General features: G+C 37.5%; 1 protein-coding gene across 2 annotated transcripts in view; it reads right to left on the bottom strand.

The window, feature by feature from the left end:
* The window catches only part of TBCK (TBC1 domain containing kinase), a 115573-nt gene that overhangs the window by 77840 nt on the left and 24067 nt on the right, over positions 1-13666 (bottom strand). For both annotated transcript variants that reach the window (XM_075032400.1, XM_075032410.1), the window contains exons 5-8: positions 4655-4769; positions 3022-3095; positions 1783-1924; positions 463-523 (exon numbers count right to left, since the gene is read on the bottom strand). In XM_075032400.1, coding sequence (XP_074888501.1) covers positions 463-523; positions 1783-1924; positions 3022-3095; positions 4655-4769 — 392 coding nt within the window. The remainder of the gene's footprint in view (positions 1-462; positions 524-1782; positions 1925-3021; positions 3096-4654; positions 4770-13666) is intronic.

A 13666-nucleotide genomic window follows, 5' to 3' on the forward strand; every position in this document is an offset into this window, starting at 1 on the left:
ATTGACAGTAACTAACAGTATTGCTGTTTGGTCTGGATAATAACAACTTCCTGATAAAGCTTCAAATTGCAAATTCATGTCCTTCCCCTCCCCGTGTTTTATACATAAACCCCACAAAAAATCAAGTTTTAAAAGCCACAGAATAGTCCCACTTCCAGACTCATTTACAGTAAGGAAAAATTCCACGTCTACGGTAATGTTTTATAGTTTGTAGGTGAAGCCAGAAACAAAAGCCTGGATCCAGTAACACGCTTCTCATCCCTCTTTTTATTTTCCGTCTTCCTATTTGCATCCTGATTCTCCCTGCTTAGGATTTGGTGTGCAAGCACTGCTAGTGCAGGGATAGTTTTCTTTCATGTCATACAATTACTAACTCGTTTCAGAAACAAGCTGACTAATCTGTAAAGCTGTAATTCTAGAACTGCTTGGAAACATAAAACCCCCTGATTTTGTGCTACTTACCTAACATAATTATAAATTTCAATCTTTCTGCTATCTCCAAACTCTGGAATAATTTTCTCCCCTAAATAAATAACAAAAATCAAATTAACAGTTGAATGCTACTACATAAAAATATTTAAATAGTATACACACCCATCTATATAAAAAGACAGTGAAATAAGCTTCTACATGTGAGTTTTAGATTTTGGAAAACTATCTGTTAGAACAGAAAACATTATTTACCCCAACTATAGCAGAAACACTTTCATGCCATCAAAAAGAAAAAAATGTATCATTTATGACATCTCTTAACTGGAACAAATGCAAAATGAAAAAAACATATGCAAAACAAAGCCCCAGGCTTCCTTAGCAATCCTGCAGTTTTATTATTAATTCAGTAATACGCTTTCAAAACCTGCATTTTTTCCAATGTGAGCATGAACAAAGGTAATTAATTACTAAACATGGTAGTCATCATAGCTTGTATTATTGTATTAGTACTTTTATAAAGTCATCTGAAAGCCCCTTTAAAGGTGTTTCAAAAAATATTCTTGCATTTTGAAGAAAATGTACTTATTCAAAAGAATAATGATCTATGAACACTATGCAAATTTACAGAAGAGCAGAATATGCAAAAGTTGACTATTTCCAATGTCCTGATCTAATCACTACATCAAACAGGTTCTCAACCATGTAACTGTCTGACAGTTATCTTATATAATGAGACTAAATATCAACATTGAGGTATTTGCTAGATCATACCTCCCTATAGAACGTTGCTGTCTTTGAATGAAAGAATCCCAATTTAACATATACAAATAGTAAAGATTATGCTGTCACAATTTATTTCAACTTCTAGAGTCAAATAAGCATTTTCCAAATAAACCCTTAATTCTGTACAGCTTTTTAAACTCTGGCAATAAGGCAGATTCCTCCCTTCTCTTCCTCTCCATGGAACTTTATCAGTTTCTCATCCTTTCCAAGGAGAATGAGGGCATAACAGCAATGGGTATTTCATGCTTAAAAGCACAATTAAAACAAATTATCTAGAGAAACTTCTTGGTTCAGAAGCTATTTCTTGCTAAGAATTTGATCATGCAATGACATAATTGTGGCTTAACAGGCAGCTGCCCTTCATGCTTAACACATACACTCATACCAAGCCAATACACATCCTACTACTTGAAACTCCACCAATACCATCCAGGTGGGAATGCTAATATATTCTGATATTTGGACTTGGGTGATGGGCAAAGTGTCTTAACCCCATATTCAAGAGCAATCAAGTTAATGTAACTATTCCCCAAGAGTCACAATCAAGAGAATTATCCTCTTACTTACCATGCAAAGCTCAAATAATATTATACCAAGAGACCACAGATCTGATTTAGGGCCAGAAGGCAGAGGTTTCTCACACTGAGTATGATCACTTGGTTTGACTATTCCTTGCGCAATTACTTCAGGTGCCAAATAGGATGGGTACCTAGAAAGATGCACCAACATTAAATAACATCTTGTCTGTCCAAACCCCCTACATTTCAGTTACAGTAATCAAAATAATTTTGCATTCTGAGAAACTAGAATTCATAGCAATGCAGATTGTTCTATTTTATTCAGTCAAAATCTACACATTGCAGCAAAGTTTCGCTCCAATTGCAAAATACATAGTGCCTACTACATAAAAGGTCAAATCTTAATCACTAGCTCTGTCTTTTTGTGAGAGGAATTAACAGCAGCATTCAAAATAGTATGTCTACATATCTCAAAGAAAACATATATTGAGTTTCAGCACTAGTACATTAAATAAATGTATCCTAGACCCATATTTGGGGTTAGTGGCAGTATTCCCCTCCATTGACAGTGTTCCCACCAAATAACTTCTGAATTTCTTAAAATAGTAAAAGGTGTTGAGGACATATTCTACCTGCTGCTAGATCATTTTAAAGTAACATCATCACTTTTTCTGTCAACAATTCATTATGATACTTAAAAAAAAAAAAAATCTGAAATCACCTTTTGAAGGGAAACATCATTACTTCTTTTGGGCATGCCTTTAAGAATCAGCTCAGTATTTCAATTGTAAACAACATGACACCTCAAAAATCCAAAGTGGCAAGGAAACACTGCAACAAAGCATGTCACTTTGGCTAGACAGTAAGATCACTTGAAAATAAATCACAAAATGATAAAGAGACAAGAGACCTACAGTGGTGTGCAACAGTGAAGCACTGATTGTGCTTTTTCCTAAATTTGAAATTAGATTATATCTCCAGAATACAAGTTCACAGGCAAGTACTAGCATTTGATGCAAATCTAGGCAATAAGGACAGATATGACGTAGTTGCAGTAACACACTTGCATGGTACCCATCCTCTGTCTTTCATGTCAGATGATAACTCTTCAGCGACATTATCAGAAGCTTCTGTGTAAGTGGTGTATGCAACAGATACAAATTAAAACAGCAACCTATAAGGGCTCTGTGCATATAACACATTTTTGAAGGTGACTCCTCAAAACGTAAAGATATTTCCTGAAAAAATACATCCCTCATATGTTTGTATTGTGTAGTTACATCCTTACCCTATAGGAAAATCAACATCAACACCTTGAGCAGTCATATGGTAGAGTCCAAATTTAGCCAACTTCACATGTCCCTGAAAAGGAAAAAATAAACAATCAAGAGCAGCAGAATCTGACATTGGAAGAATCTGTGTTTAAGTTAAAAAAAAATAAAATCATTTCAAGTTGCATTAGCTGTCAGAAAACAAATACCTATAAAAAGTCACCCTCTTACATTTTTGTCTCATCTATCATGCAGAACACCACTGCAAGTTAATAAGGTCCTTATTTCTAATGCTTTTACTTTCCAAGAGCATTAAATAATCACCTTATTTGGAACACACTGTAACTTACAAAGTTCTGATTTTCTTGTATATTTTCAGTAAATTAAAAAGGCTTACGTACTCTATTGAACATTTTTCCTGTTTGAACACTGTTCAAAATCCCATTTGAATCCTAGAACTTCCTAAGCATCACCACCATTCCCTCACCTTTTCCATTTACCTAGCCTTGCTCCTCCAGTCCTTCCCATCAACTCATTACTATTTTGCTCTCCTGAACTGTATCAACACATATTTCAAACAAACAAGTTTCCCAGGTGCTTGCTTTTATTCTGTGTAAGCAGAGAGTTAACACCAAAACAACACAAAATAGGCATGGAAGTTAAACTGAGGTGGTGTTTCTGCTGGATTTTGAATTGTACTCAGCCAGCCTGCAGATGGTGCACAGTGAAGGCTACATCAGCAAGCTATTCAAAGTGCAGGGGAAAAGTTTAGAAGTTTATGGTGTCATGGCCCCCTTCTGTTCTTTTACTGATTTTAGGAATATCTTAAAATCCTGAAGTACTTTTGCTTGTTAGAGCATTATTATGATCTTCATTTGTTTACAAGTATATAAAAAATAATGTTCCTTCCTTCTTCCTCTTTTGTTTCTGCCTTGCAAAGAGAGGGTCTAGCTATTCTATCTAAACTGAGTAAGAAGGGGAAGGAGAGAGGACTTATGCAGACAGGCTAAGCTGTTTAGCTGTCAGTTCAGGTGAAGTGACTGCTCTGAGTACAACAGCAGCTATTAATTTCTCTCAGCTTTTATGAGGAGAACCTGTATTCCACATTGCCAACTCAATAGTCTTTGACAAAAGACTTGACAGACGCTGGAATTTTAATAATTTAACATGAACAAAAAAGTATGTTGATATCTTAGAAGTAAAAGTCAAGTATCAGATTACCAAGAAACATAGGAAATATTATTAACAGCTAATTAGCCAGAAGTATTTTCCTATTCAAACAGCCAGGAAGGTTTTGCAACTAATTACAATGACAACAAGTAGACTTAGATTACCACCTTAAGAAGAAAAGGGTGAAAAAAGTGGTTTGGGATAAAAGAAAATGGGAAAAGAGAAAAACAAAATCTAAAATATATTTGAAATTTAGGAAATGGGGGAAAACTGTCATTTAAAAAAACCAAAACAACACCAAACAAAACCCCCACAAAACCACAAACCAAACAAAACCAACACCTTTCCAGAAATGCAATTTTTTCCCCATCAGAAGGGCTGTGACTGCCCCATCTCCATATATGACATGGCATGGACTTGTTGGCAAGAGGAAAAAACAAAAAAACAAACAAAAATATAGATTTATTCCTGCAGCTGTACCTTTTGATCCAAAAGAATATTGCAAGGGGAGAGTGCTCGGTGGACCATTCCATGTTTGTTCATATATTGCAAACCTTGCAAAACCTCATATGCTATGCATAAGATCCTTGAAGAACTGCAAAAAAAAAAAAATGTAAAAGAACACATCGTACTGAATGTTTCCCTTTTTAATTTGTAAAAATGTAGAGTGTTCCACAGCTATTCCAAACACAAGTGAGACATTTACAATTCCAGAACAGTTTAAGGGATCAACATTGAATATGGTAGGATATATTCAGTACCATACACAGCTCCTCAATACCTCACAGCTAGGTTTCTTCACCCTGAACTGGTCCTTAAAAACAGCAGAAAATTGTGACAAAGTGTAAAATATTCTCTGCGATAGAAACTATGAGATATACCTCAACTAACTGGGAAAAAAAATCCCAATCCTCCTTTATTTTTATTTGTTCTTCCTAAGTCTGCTATTGATGTTCATAGAAAAGTTCAACTGAACAAAAGTTCTTGAAACTCAGATGTTAACTGGAGCTTATCTAGAAGACAGTATAGAGGCATGGCTAGATCACACCTATAGTCTTCAGACATCTCAACATCTAAAACAAGAAACAAATGAAAGGGCAGAAAGCTTTATTTTCAGCACATGTTGTTTTACAACCTTGGAAGCATCAACCTTACTGTCTTTGGAAAGAAACGATGAAGTTTACCATCCAAACCATTCTGACATAACTATATGTTTTGACTAAAGTTATCATTTACTATAAGAACTGATAGCTCTAAAGAGCAGTTTCTGTGAACAAGTGAACAGGAATTTGTACATAGACCACCAGTATTAGGCTGCCGAAGTGCACCCAAAATAAGAACAGAAGGCACAGATCTAATATCACCCGGAGAGATTCCTTTTAACTTTTTACCTTCCTCATTTCCTGACCACTCCCCCTCAGAGCACATTTCAGGTCTGTTTGGCAACTTTATCTCTGAAGACTCTGGTTTAAAAAATGCCCAGAAAACAAAGCATACCTACTTATAAAGACCTAACTTTACATCCCACCTTTTTTTATTTCATTGTTAAAGAATAACATACAATAGCATTCTGGACAAGGCTCACCACCTTCTCTTGCTTAATAAAAATTTGTGTAACAGCAAAATGAGGGGGACCATAACAGACTGGGGAGAGTGACAAGCCAACTAGCTGACTAAACACCAAAATTAATTTCTTTATTAAAACTTTATTAGCTGCTATTCATACCTGATGGAATGCCAAAAATTTGTCACAAGAGTTAACAGGTACATTTTGACAAAAGCCACAATTCCAACAAATTCTGAGACTAGGGCAACACATAAATACTGAAAAAAGCTGTTTCAATAACAGTCTAAGGCCACCATTACATTACCTTACATGGAGCTATTCTCTATACTGTAACCTTTTTCCTAGAATGAGAGCTCTGTACTACTTTACACTAGTTGTGAATATATGCTTTTAAGTTAAAATTTAAGCACAAAGGCAATCTATTCTAACATATGTCCACACTGCTGTATCTTAAATCATAGCATTTGGAAGTGATTCTCAAGGTCTTAGCAATTCAACCAAAACCACATGGCTAATAACCACAAAACCAAAACAAAACCCCACAACTATCTCGCTCCTCCCTCACTGGCACTTTTTCTTCCCCATCCCTTCCACGCCCAAGTTACATAATACACCACAGCATCAGACACCACTAGCTGTGTAGGGTTTCCTCCCAGTCATTCTTGGGCTGAGATATAACTGTGGTAAAAGATTTACCTTACAAGCCTTCAGCTTCCCTGTATAGTTTCTTGCCTGCAATGCAAATATTAATGATAATGGTTGCAAACAGAATCCTCTCTCTCACTTTTTGCACAGCTTTGCAAAACAAGACATGAAAAATAAATCATGGAGAATTCAGGTTTCCAGTAAGGAAAAAAATTGCGTATGAACAATTAGTACATCATAAGGTATTTTAGCCTTAAAAGTGTTTCTTTGTATTAAAAAATAAAAGTAACTATGAAATGCCCGAGGCGTGCAGTGTGCTCTGGTAGCACTAGGGGGCCTCAGCCACCCATTTATTCTCCCCTGTTCTCTTGCAATTCATAAAAATAGAACCTGGGCAAATGCCTGAAAATACTGCTTTTGGATTCTTTGCTCTTTAAGATAAATCCTCTATGGTGTTACAACGAACATCAACACATGAATGACAGGTATCGTTCATTGCACACAATTCTTAGTGTCCTTGAGCTCTTGATGCCACCCTGCTGGGCAGAAGTGTTCAGTCAGGTACATCACCCTCAAGCTGAAGCATGTACACCACCTCCCCAGGAGTGAAGGAACTCTGTGTAACAACCTCTTCATAGTGCTGTTGCACATTATCTAGTTCTTATTTCATTTATTAGGTAAAACACACTGCGGTTATTACCCAGGAGATTTGCATTTAATTGCAAAGGGCCTAACACCACCACTCATTGCTGTTATCAAGCACAAGAGATCTCCTTGCTTTAAACTCCCCAGGGCCAAGTTTAACAGCAGTCCTTTGCCTCACTGGAGAAGACTACCAAGGCTATCCCCTTGCTTCAGTGGGGGTCAGCTCTCTCCCAGTTTCTACAGGCACTGTCAACACTGCAGCATTGCAATGGGGTTCTGCAAGTGCAGAAGGTACACTCATGAAACTGCTTCCAAGCTTCACATAAACAGAAAAAGAAAACACAGTCTAAGTGATGAGGACATTTACAATACCAAATTTTGGTGGCGAGGTCTGAGCAGATTCAAAAACTTTTTCCCTGATTATATGGAAGCCTGTTCTTCAATAGACTAGCTAGTGTTGGACTATGATAGATGTAAAGGAGTAGTTTAGCCTCTGGGGTTCTTGAACTGCAGAGGTTTCAGCACCCTCCTTTAACAGGAGCTGGGGGAAAAAAACACCAGCAAAAGCACTAGAAACAACACAGGAGAAAATGAGGCAAAATGGAGGCGTGGCAGGTTCAACACCAACCTTGCTACACCACTGACCTAATGAGAGCCATAATAACAGTTGTGTGGCTTGAAATACCCTGTTCAACTCATCAGCTGATGATCATGGTTGTGACTTTAAACTATCAGGAAACAAATCATTCCACTGCTCAAGGCAGATATAGCAGGAGGCAGTAAGTAAAAGCACAAAAGTGTGATTCTTCAACAACTGGCAGATCTGAAGGGGCACTAATCTTCAGTTTCCCAGCTCCCCTAACAAGACTTGTTTTAAGGTTCTTTTCCTCTCCACCAGTGGGAGAAAGAGAGAAGCAACAAGTGTTTCTCTGCAAAAGGAACACTTCACAAACAGAAAAAAAAAAAAAAAAGCATGATCTCTCTACAAGTACCAGCACATTTTCAAGGAACAGGCTTCATTTTAAACCTCAGTCTGGATACCAACAAATCTACTGTGCTGCAGCCTACTCAGCTAGGCTTTTGAAAAGGGGTTCTCCAAGTGAAAGGATTGCACACTGATGTAAAATCAAACTACTTGAATTTAATCATTGCCTGCTTTTTTCCTGGTTCGGAGAAGAAGAAATGTAGCCATAAAAAGGCTTCATTCTGGAAATGAAGAATTAAAAGAATATAAGGATTAAAACCAATACCAGGTTTAGGTCTGTACCTTGAATGTATAGAACCATAGCAAAAGAAGCACAAAGGATAACTGAATCCCTCCCTCAAATTAATTGGGGGGGGGGGGGGGGTAGGGCAGGGCAGGAAATAAAAATCTCTGCAAGTTGATATGAGCAAGTTCAGCCAACAGTACAAAACCAGCATGGTTAAGAGAGACATGTGCATGGTATTTGTGGGTGGAGAGAGAAGGGAAGATGACTTAAAAACCCACAAAAATGAGGATTGTTTTATTACCTCCAGAATTTGTCAGACCAAAAGCTATACCAGACAAATGACTAATTTCCACACTGTAATAGTAGACAGGTGGCTGCATTGTGCCTTCACAAAAAACATTAACTTTTCCACTTAGCAGTCAGCCTGATCTCCAGCCTGTTGAATTCGTACTGTTAAGGATACGAAGCCATTTTCTGGAATTTACTTCAGGAATAACGAACCTAACTTGTCAGGAAACAGATGTTTTAGCAGGGCTTCAATGTCTTGTGATGCCGCAAATACACCGATGAAATAAACTGATTGCTTAGGACACTTTTGTCACTTTTTGGATTCAGACAGAAAAAAAAAGAATCTTCTTCTCTGTGCGCCCACTACAATCTTCCATCTGACTGAGAACAGCTTCTGGGCCAGGGTGAAAAGGAAAAGTTGCACTAGAAGAAAATGGCACATTGAGAGTCTTACCTTTCTTCAACAGGATCAGATATGAACCAACAGAGGGGGAGAAAGAGGGATTTATCAGTAACCAAGTAGAGATAATAAGCCCCTAAAATAATTAGTGGAATGGAGAGCTAAGAGTGAGCATACTCACCCAGTACTGACAGAGCAGTACCTTGGAACAAACATCTAGGGAGAATTGCCCAAGCCACAGGTCAACATAAACACAAGATCAAACAGAAATGTTGGAAACGCATTTAGAAATTAGAAAGTTTATCACAGAAAGGTGGAATTCTGAATTCTTGCTAAAAAGCCACCAACAATATTACTTATGTATTATTCAGTTTGAATGGTTAGTTATTAACTTATTATTTGTGATTCTTAATGGGAACAATAACGCAGCTGCTTGCAGAAGCAGGAAGCTGGACTCCAAGATAGGATGTTCTAGGAACAAACAACTTTCTGCAAATGATTATTTCCATTTTAGGTAAAATTACTCATCTTCCCAACCGTACAAATGGTCATACTAGCTCAGACCAAAAAACTATCTGAGACCACTATCCTGTTTCCCAAAAAGGCGATGGCAGATGCCTAGAAGAGAAGGAATACAGAGCAAGCATATATGAAATGTTCCCTCATATTTTCCTGGCTTCCAACCTCTTTAATTCAAGCTTGCTTCTGGGTAATAAAAAAAAAAAAAAAAAAAAAAAAATTGCCTCCTGAGCATCGCAACTGAAAATGTCAGAACATAAAGTAACTCCTGCAAGCCTCAACAGCTCTCATACCAGGACACCCATTATCCCAAGTCTTTAATCCATGTGCACAGAATATTGCCCAGGCGTTACTGTTGAAATTCATAGCCACCAAATATTCTGTTCGTAAGATCTTCTTGCTGTCTATTTTATCATGAGGTTCTCTTCATGGTGCTCTGTTGCTCTAACTTCCAGAAAGCCAATTTTAAATTTCAGTTTCAAGCAAAGTAAACAATTGCTTAACTCCAGAGTAGGAAAAGTGATTTTGGAAAAATGCATTTGACAGCCAGCAGCAGTAGTCCCTACATATACCACAGATTGCTGAAGGGAAAATAAAAACTACTCGATGCATGACATCTTGAATACTTAAGAACAAGAGGACTGTATATCATACAGTTGGAAATCGGAGGTGGTTGGGGTCAGGTGACTTGACATATTAAACTTTGGAATATAAGAATTCCAACATGAGAAAAGAAACATGAAAAGAATAGATAAAATTTCAGCATTCATGTCAGTATCATGGAAGTTATAGGTTCACACAAGTTTCTTTTCCTCCAGTTTAAAGGAAAATTAATGCCAATCTACACATGAATTCACTGTATTCATCATCTTTAAGAGAAGTGCATTCATGGCATTAACTGGAAATACAACTTCTCCATGCTTTTTTTGGTGCTGCAATAAAATAGTTGCCATGAGAGTAATCAGGTATCTCAAAAGATCTTCCTGCCTGCTTACTGTCTCCAGTCCTACCTTCTCCTAGACAAAGCAATCTCCCCTTTTGATGACTTTGACACAGGTAGCTGTAGCTATAACAGTGTAGTTAACCAGAACACACAGATGCACCTGGACAGCAGTACAGGAGCAAAGATAACTGGGGCTGGAGGCAAAACAGGCAGCAGCAAAATCTTGGGGAGAGGATAAATGTTTCTGGTTGTTACAAATGCATTTGTGGTATTTTTAACTGGTTATGGCCAGTTGTAAATTTCACTTGCTTTTATGCTATTGTAACAGTCAACATGGAGTACCTAATGCATTTTGTAGAGGCAAGAAAGCTCTACCTGGTAAGCATTGACAGTGCAATCAACAGTTAAGAGACTATTTTGAGTGAGAGTGTTTCGTCTGGTGAAATGAACAGAGGCCCCACTGGAATTTGAATCAACACAGGACTGGCACCAGAAAGCAAGGCTCATAATCTACTTAACTGTAGAGAGCCTTGTAATTTTTGTACCTGCTGGAGATGTATATGTGGATTAGTGTTAAGTCATGCTTCTTCAACGCAGTGGTAACTTAAGGCAAGAGGAAATTGATAACAAAAACTGGAACGAAAAATATTTTGACTTCTCTCAGGAAGGCAGAGCAAGATCAAATGGGCTAAGATTATGCTGCTGATACCATGTTCCAGAGTTTCTCTTTCCTCAGACTTACAACTCATGGGTACACAGAAATGCATGCTTAAGGAAGTCCTTTATCAAACCTGTGCACCCTGTTCTAACATTCTATTATTGCTGTAAACAAGTAAACTCTTTCTCTAGAGTTTAATCCAGAGTTTACTGAGAATCTCAGCAACCAGGAGTCTTAAGAAGCTTATGATACACTGATACACAGGAGCAAAAACACGGGTTCCTCTTCCAAAAGGAGTGTCAGACAGGGTCTGCCCTGAGGAAGCACACCAGAGCAACACAAACCAGCAATGTCATCAATCACTACCCCAGAACTTGTGAAACTAACACACATTTGGAATTCAGGAAGGAGATTCATCACAAAAAATTGTGTCTGTTCAAAGTGGAATAGAACCAGGTTGTGAACAGATGTAATGTTTCTGAACTCATAAAAGTGACAATATTTCAATACAAGCAAAACTATAAAACAAAGAAAATGACATTTGCAGTTAGTTCCATTACCGCCAACAATGTGGATAGACTGGTTAGGAGTGGTGTGGCCAAGTGGTTACAGCAAAGGATAAAGTTTGGGTATAATCCCAGCTGAGACAATCACTACACTGACCTCAAGAAAGCCATCTGACCTCCTTATGCCTCAGTCAACCAGCTGGAAAACTGGATAAAAAGCAGGACTGGGTTGAAAACCAGATGTGCAGATAAATTGGGTCTTCCTGGGTAAATAAATTACAAAATACCCTATACAGAACATAAAGAGTTTGATGCAGGTGGGAACGGTTTATTTAGCACTTTATTATGTGTTTGATTAAAAAATGGCACTAGGGACTGAAATTGTAAACACTGCCAATTTACTTGGAAACACATTCACATTATCAGAATGAAATGAACTGGAAGGGAATTCAACAAGCAGAGAATACAAGACAAAAAAGAATGAATTTTATAGGCAGAGTCCTCAGGAAGTCTTTAACTCACCCACAGAGGTATTTCACACAGGATATCTTCAACAAGTTCATATTGCTCATCTGAGGAAACTCAGTAAGTTTTTTCATTCCTTTTTTAAAGTTCTAAGCTGCAAGCATGGCTTTAAAAGCAACACAAATGATGAAGGTCTCAACTTGTAATGTACAATAAAAAAAGTCCATAAAACAATGGATGAAGGCACAGATAAAGAACAACTTCACATATAGAGCAGATTGCACACAAAGATTTTTAATAGATGGTGATTTTTCAGATCATTATCACTCTGAATGATTTAAGTGTATCTGCTCCTCATAAAGCAAAAATTTTAGAACACCACACCTTGAATTCCTTTAAGACATCCAGCATTCATCCCATAAATTGGGGGAGCAAATGAACAAAGTCCTTTTGAAAAGTAAGCACACCTTATAAAGCACCATCTTAATGAAACCTCTAGTGCCATCTGATTTAACACACAGAAGGGGAAAGCCACATCCACACTCCCAGTTTTTGATCTTGCCACTAACTTCTGAGATGTCATTTTCTGCATCTTAGCCTTAGCTGGCTCATATGTAAAAGGTATAATAATGATACTTGTCATCGGACCAAAAAGCACAACGAAATAAACAAAATTTCAATCACCACATGCAAAGACTAGGTAAAGTAGCCCTCATTTAAAACCAAATCACAGACTCTGCATACTTCTCACAGACTACGCATTCTGAGATAACTAACACAATAGAACTAGATGCACAGGTGACAATAAGAGAACAAAAGCTAATGGGATGAACACCAAGACAATGACCTCAAAATATACAATAAAGAACTTAAGTTCAATAGCATTATAAACACGTATCATACGTCACATTGCCAACATTTCATTAAAGAAACATCACATCTCACATTCTCCTCTCCTCCTCCAAAAGGAGTGAACTCGTAAAATGTAGGAGTAGAACTGGGATCAAGTGAAGTCAGATCTCCAAATATCTTTATTTTGTTTTCTTTTGGATTTCATGTGAACAAATACACGCACTTTTAAAGGGCCACACATTTTGTGATCAACAATCCTGGCAAGGTCGATCACAAACTGACAGACTCAGGAAACCAATCACACAACATATAAAAAACAAATAAGGGAATTAACTGCAACTAGGATACTCTTTACAATAAAAGGCACTAAATCAGATCTTCAGCTGCTTGGGAGTGTCTTATTAAGTTAGTTCCAAACCAGGCATCAAATCCCATGCTCTAGGCAAGGGCTATCATTCCTTTGCATCTGAATGCACCAGCACCTAAATTTCTAGGCATAGGTTAGGTTAAGTTTCAGCTCTCTGAAGTATAGGGGCCTTGACAACTGTCTATTAAACATTTACTATGCAGTAAATGGTACAAATAGCAGTATTACCAGAGCCTTAAACCATGCAATCATTGAAGGAAAAGTGACTTCTAAAGATGTATGATGAATGGTCACACAGTAGGCAGTGCCTATTTCCTTACCTTCCTCCATGTTAAAGTAAAAGATCTATCTGAAAAACAATTTTTCTGCATGCTGAAATGTGAACTGGCAACTATAGATCAGTGTCTGGCTCAGACCCTATGCTTT

This window comes from Buteo buteo, chromosome 1, assembly GCF_964188355.1.
Source record: "Buteo buteo chromosome 1, bButBut1.hap1.1, whole genome shotgun sequence".
Lineage (NCBI taxonomy): Eukaryota > Metazoa > Chordata > Aves > Accipitriformes > Accipitridae > Buteo > Buteo buteo.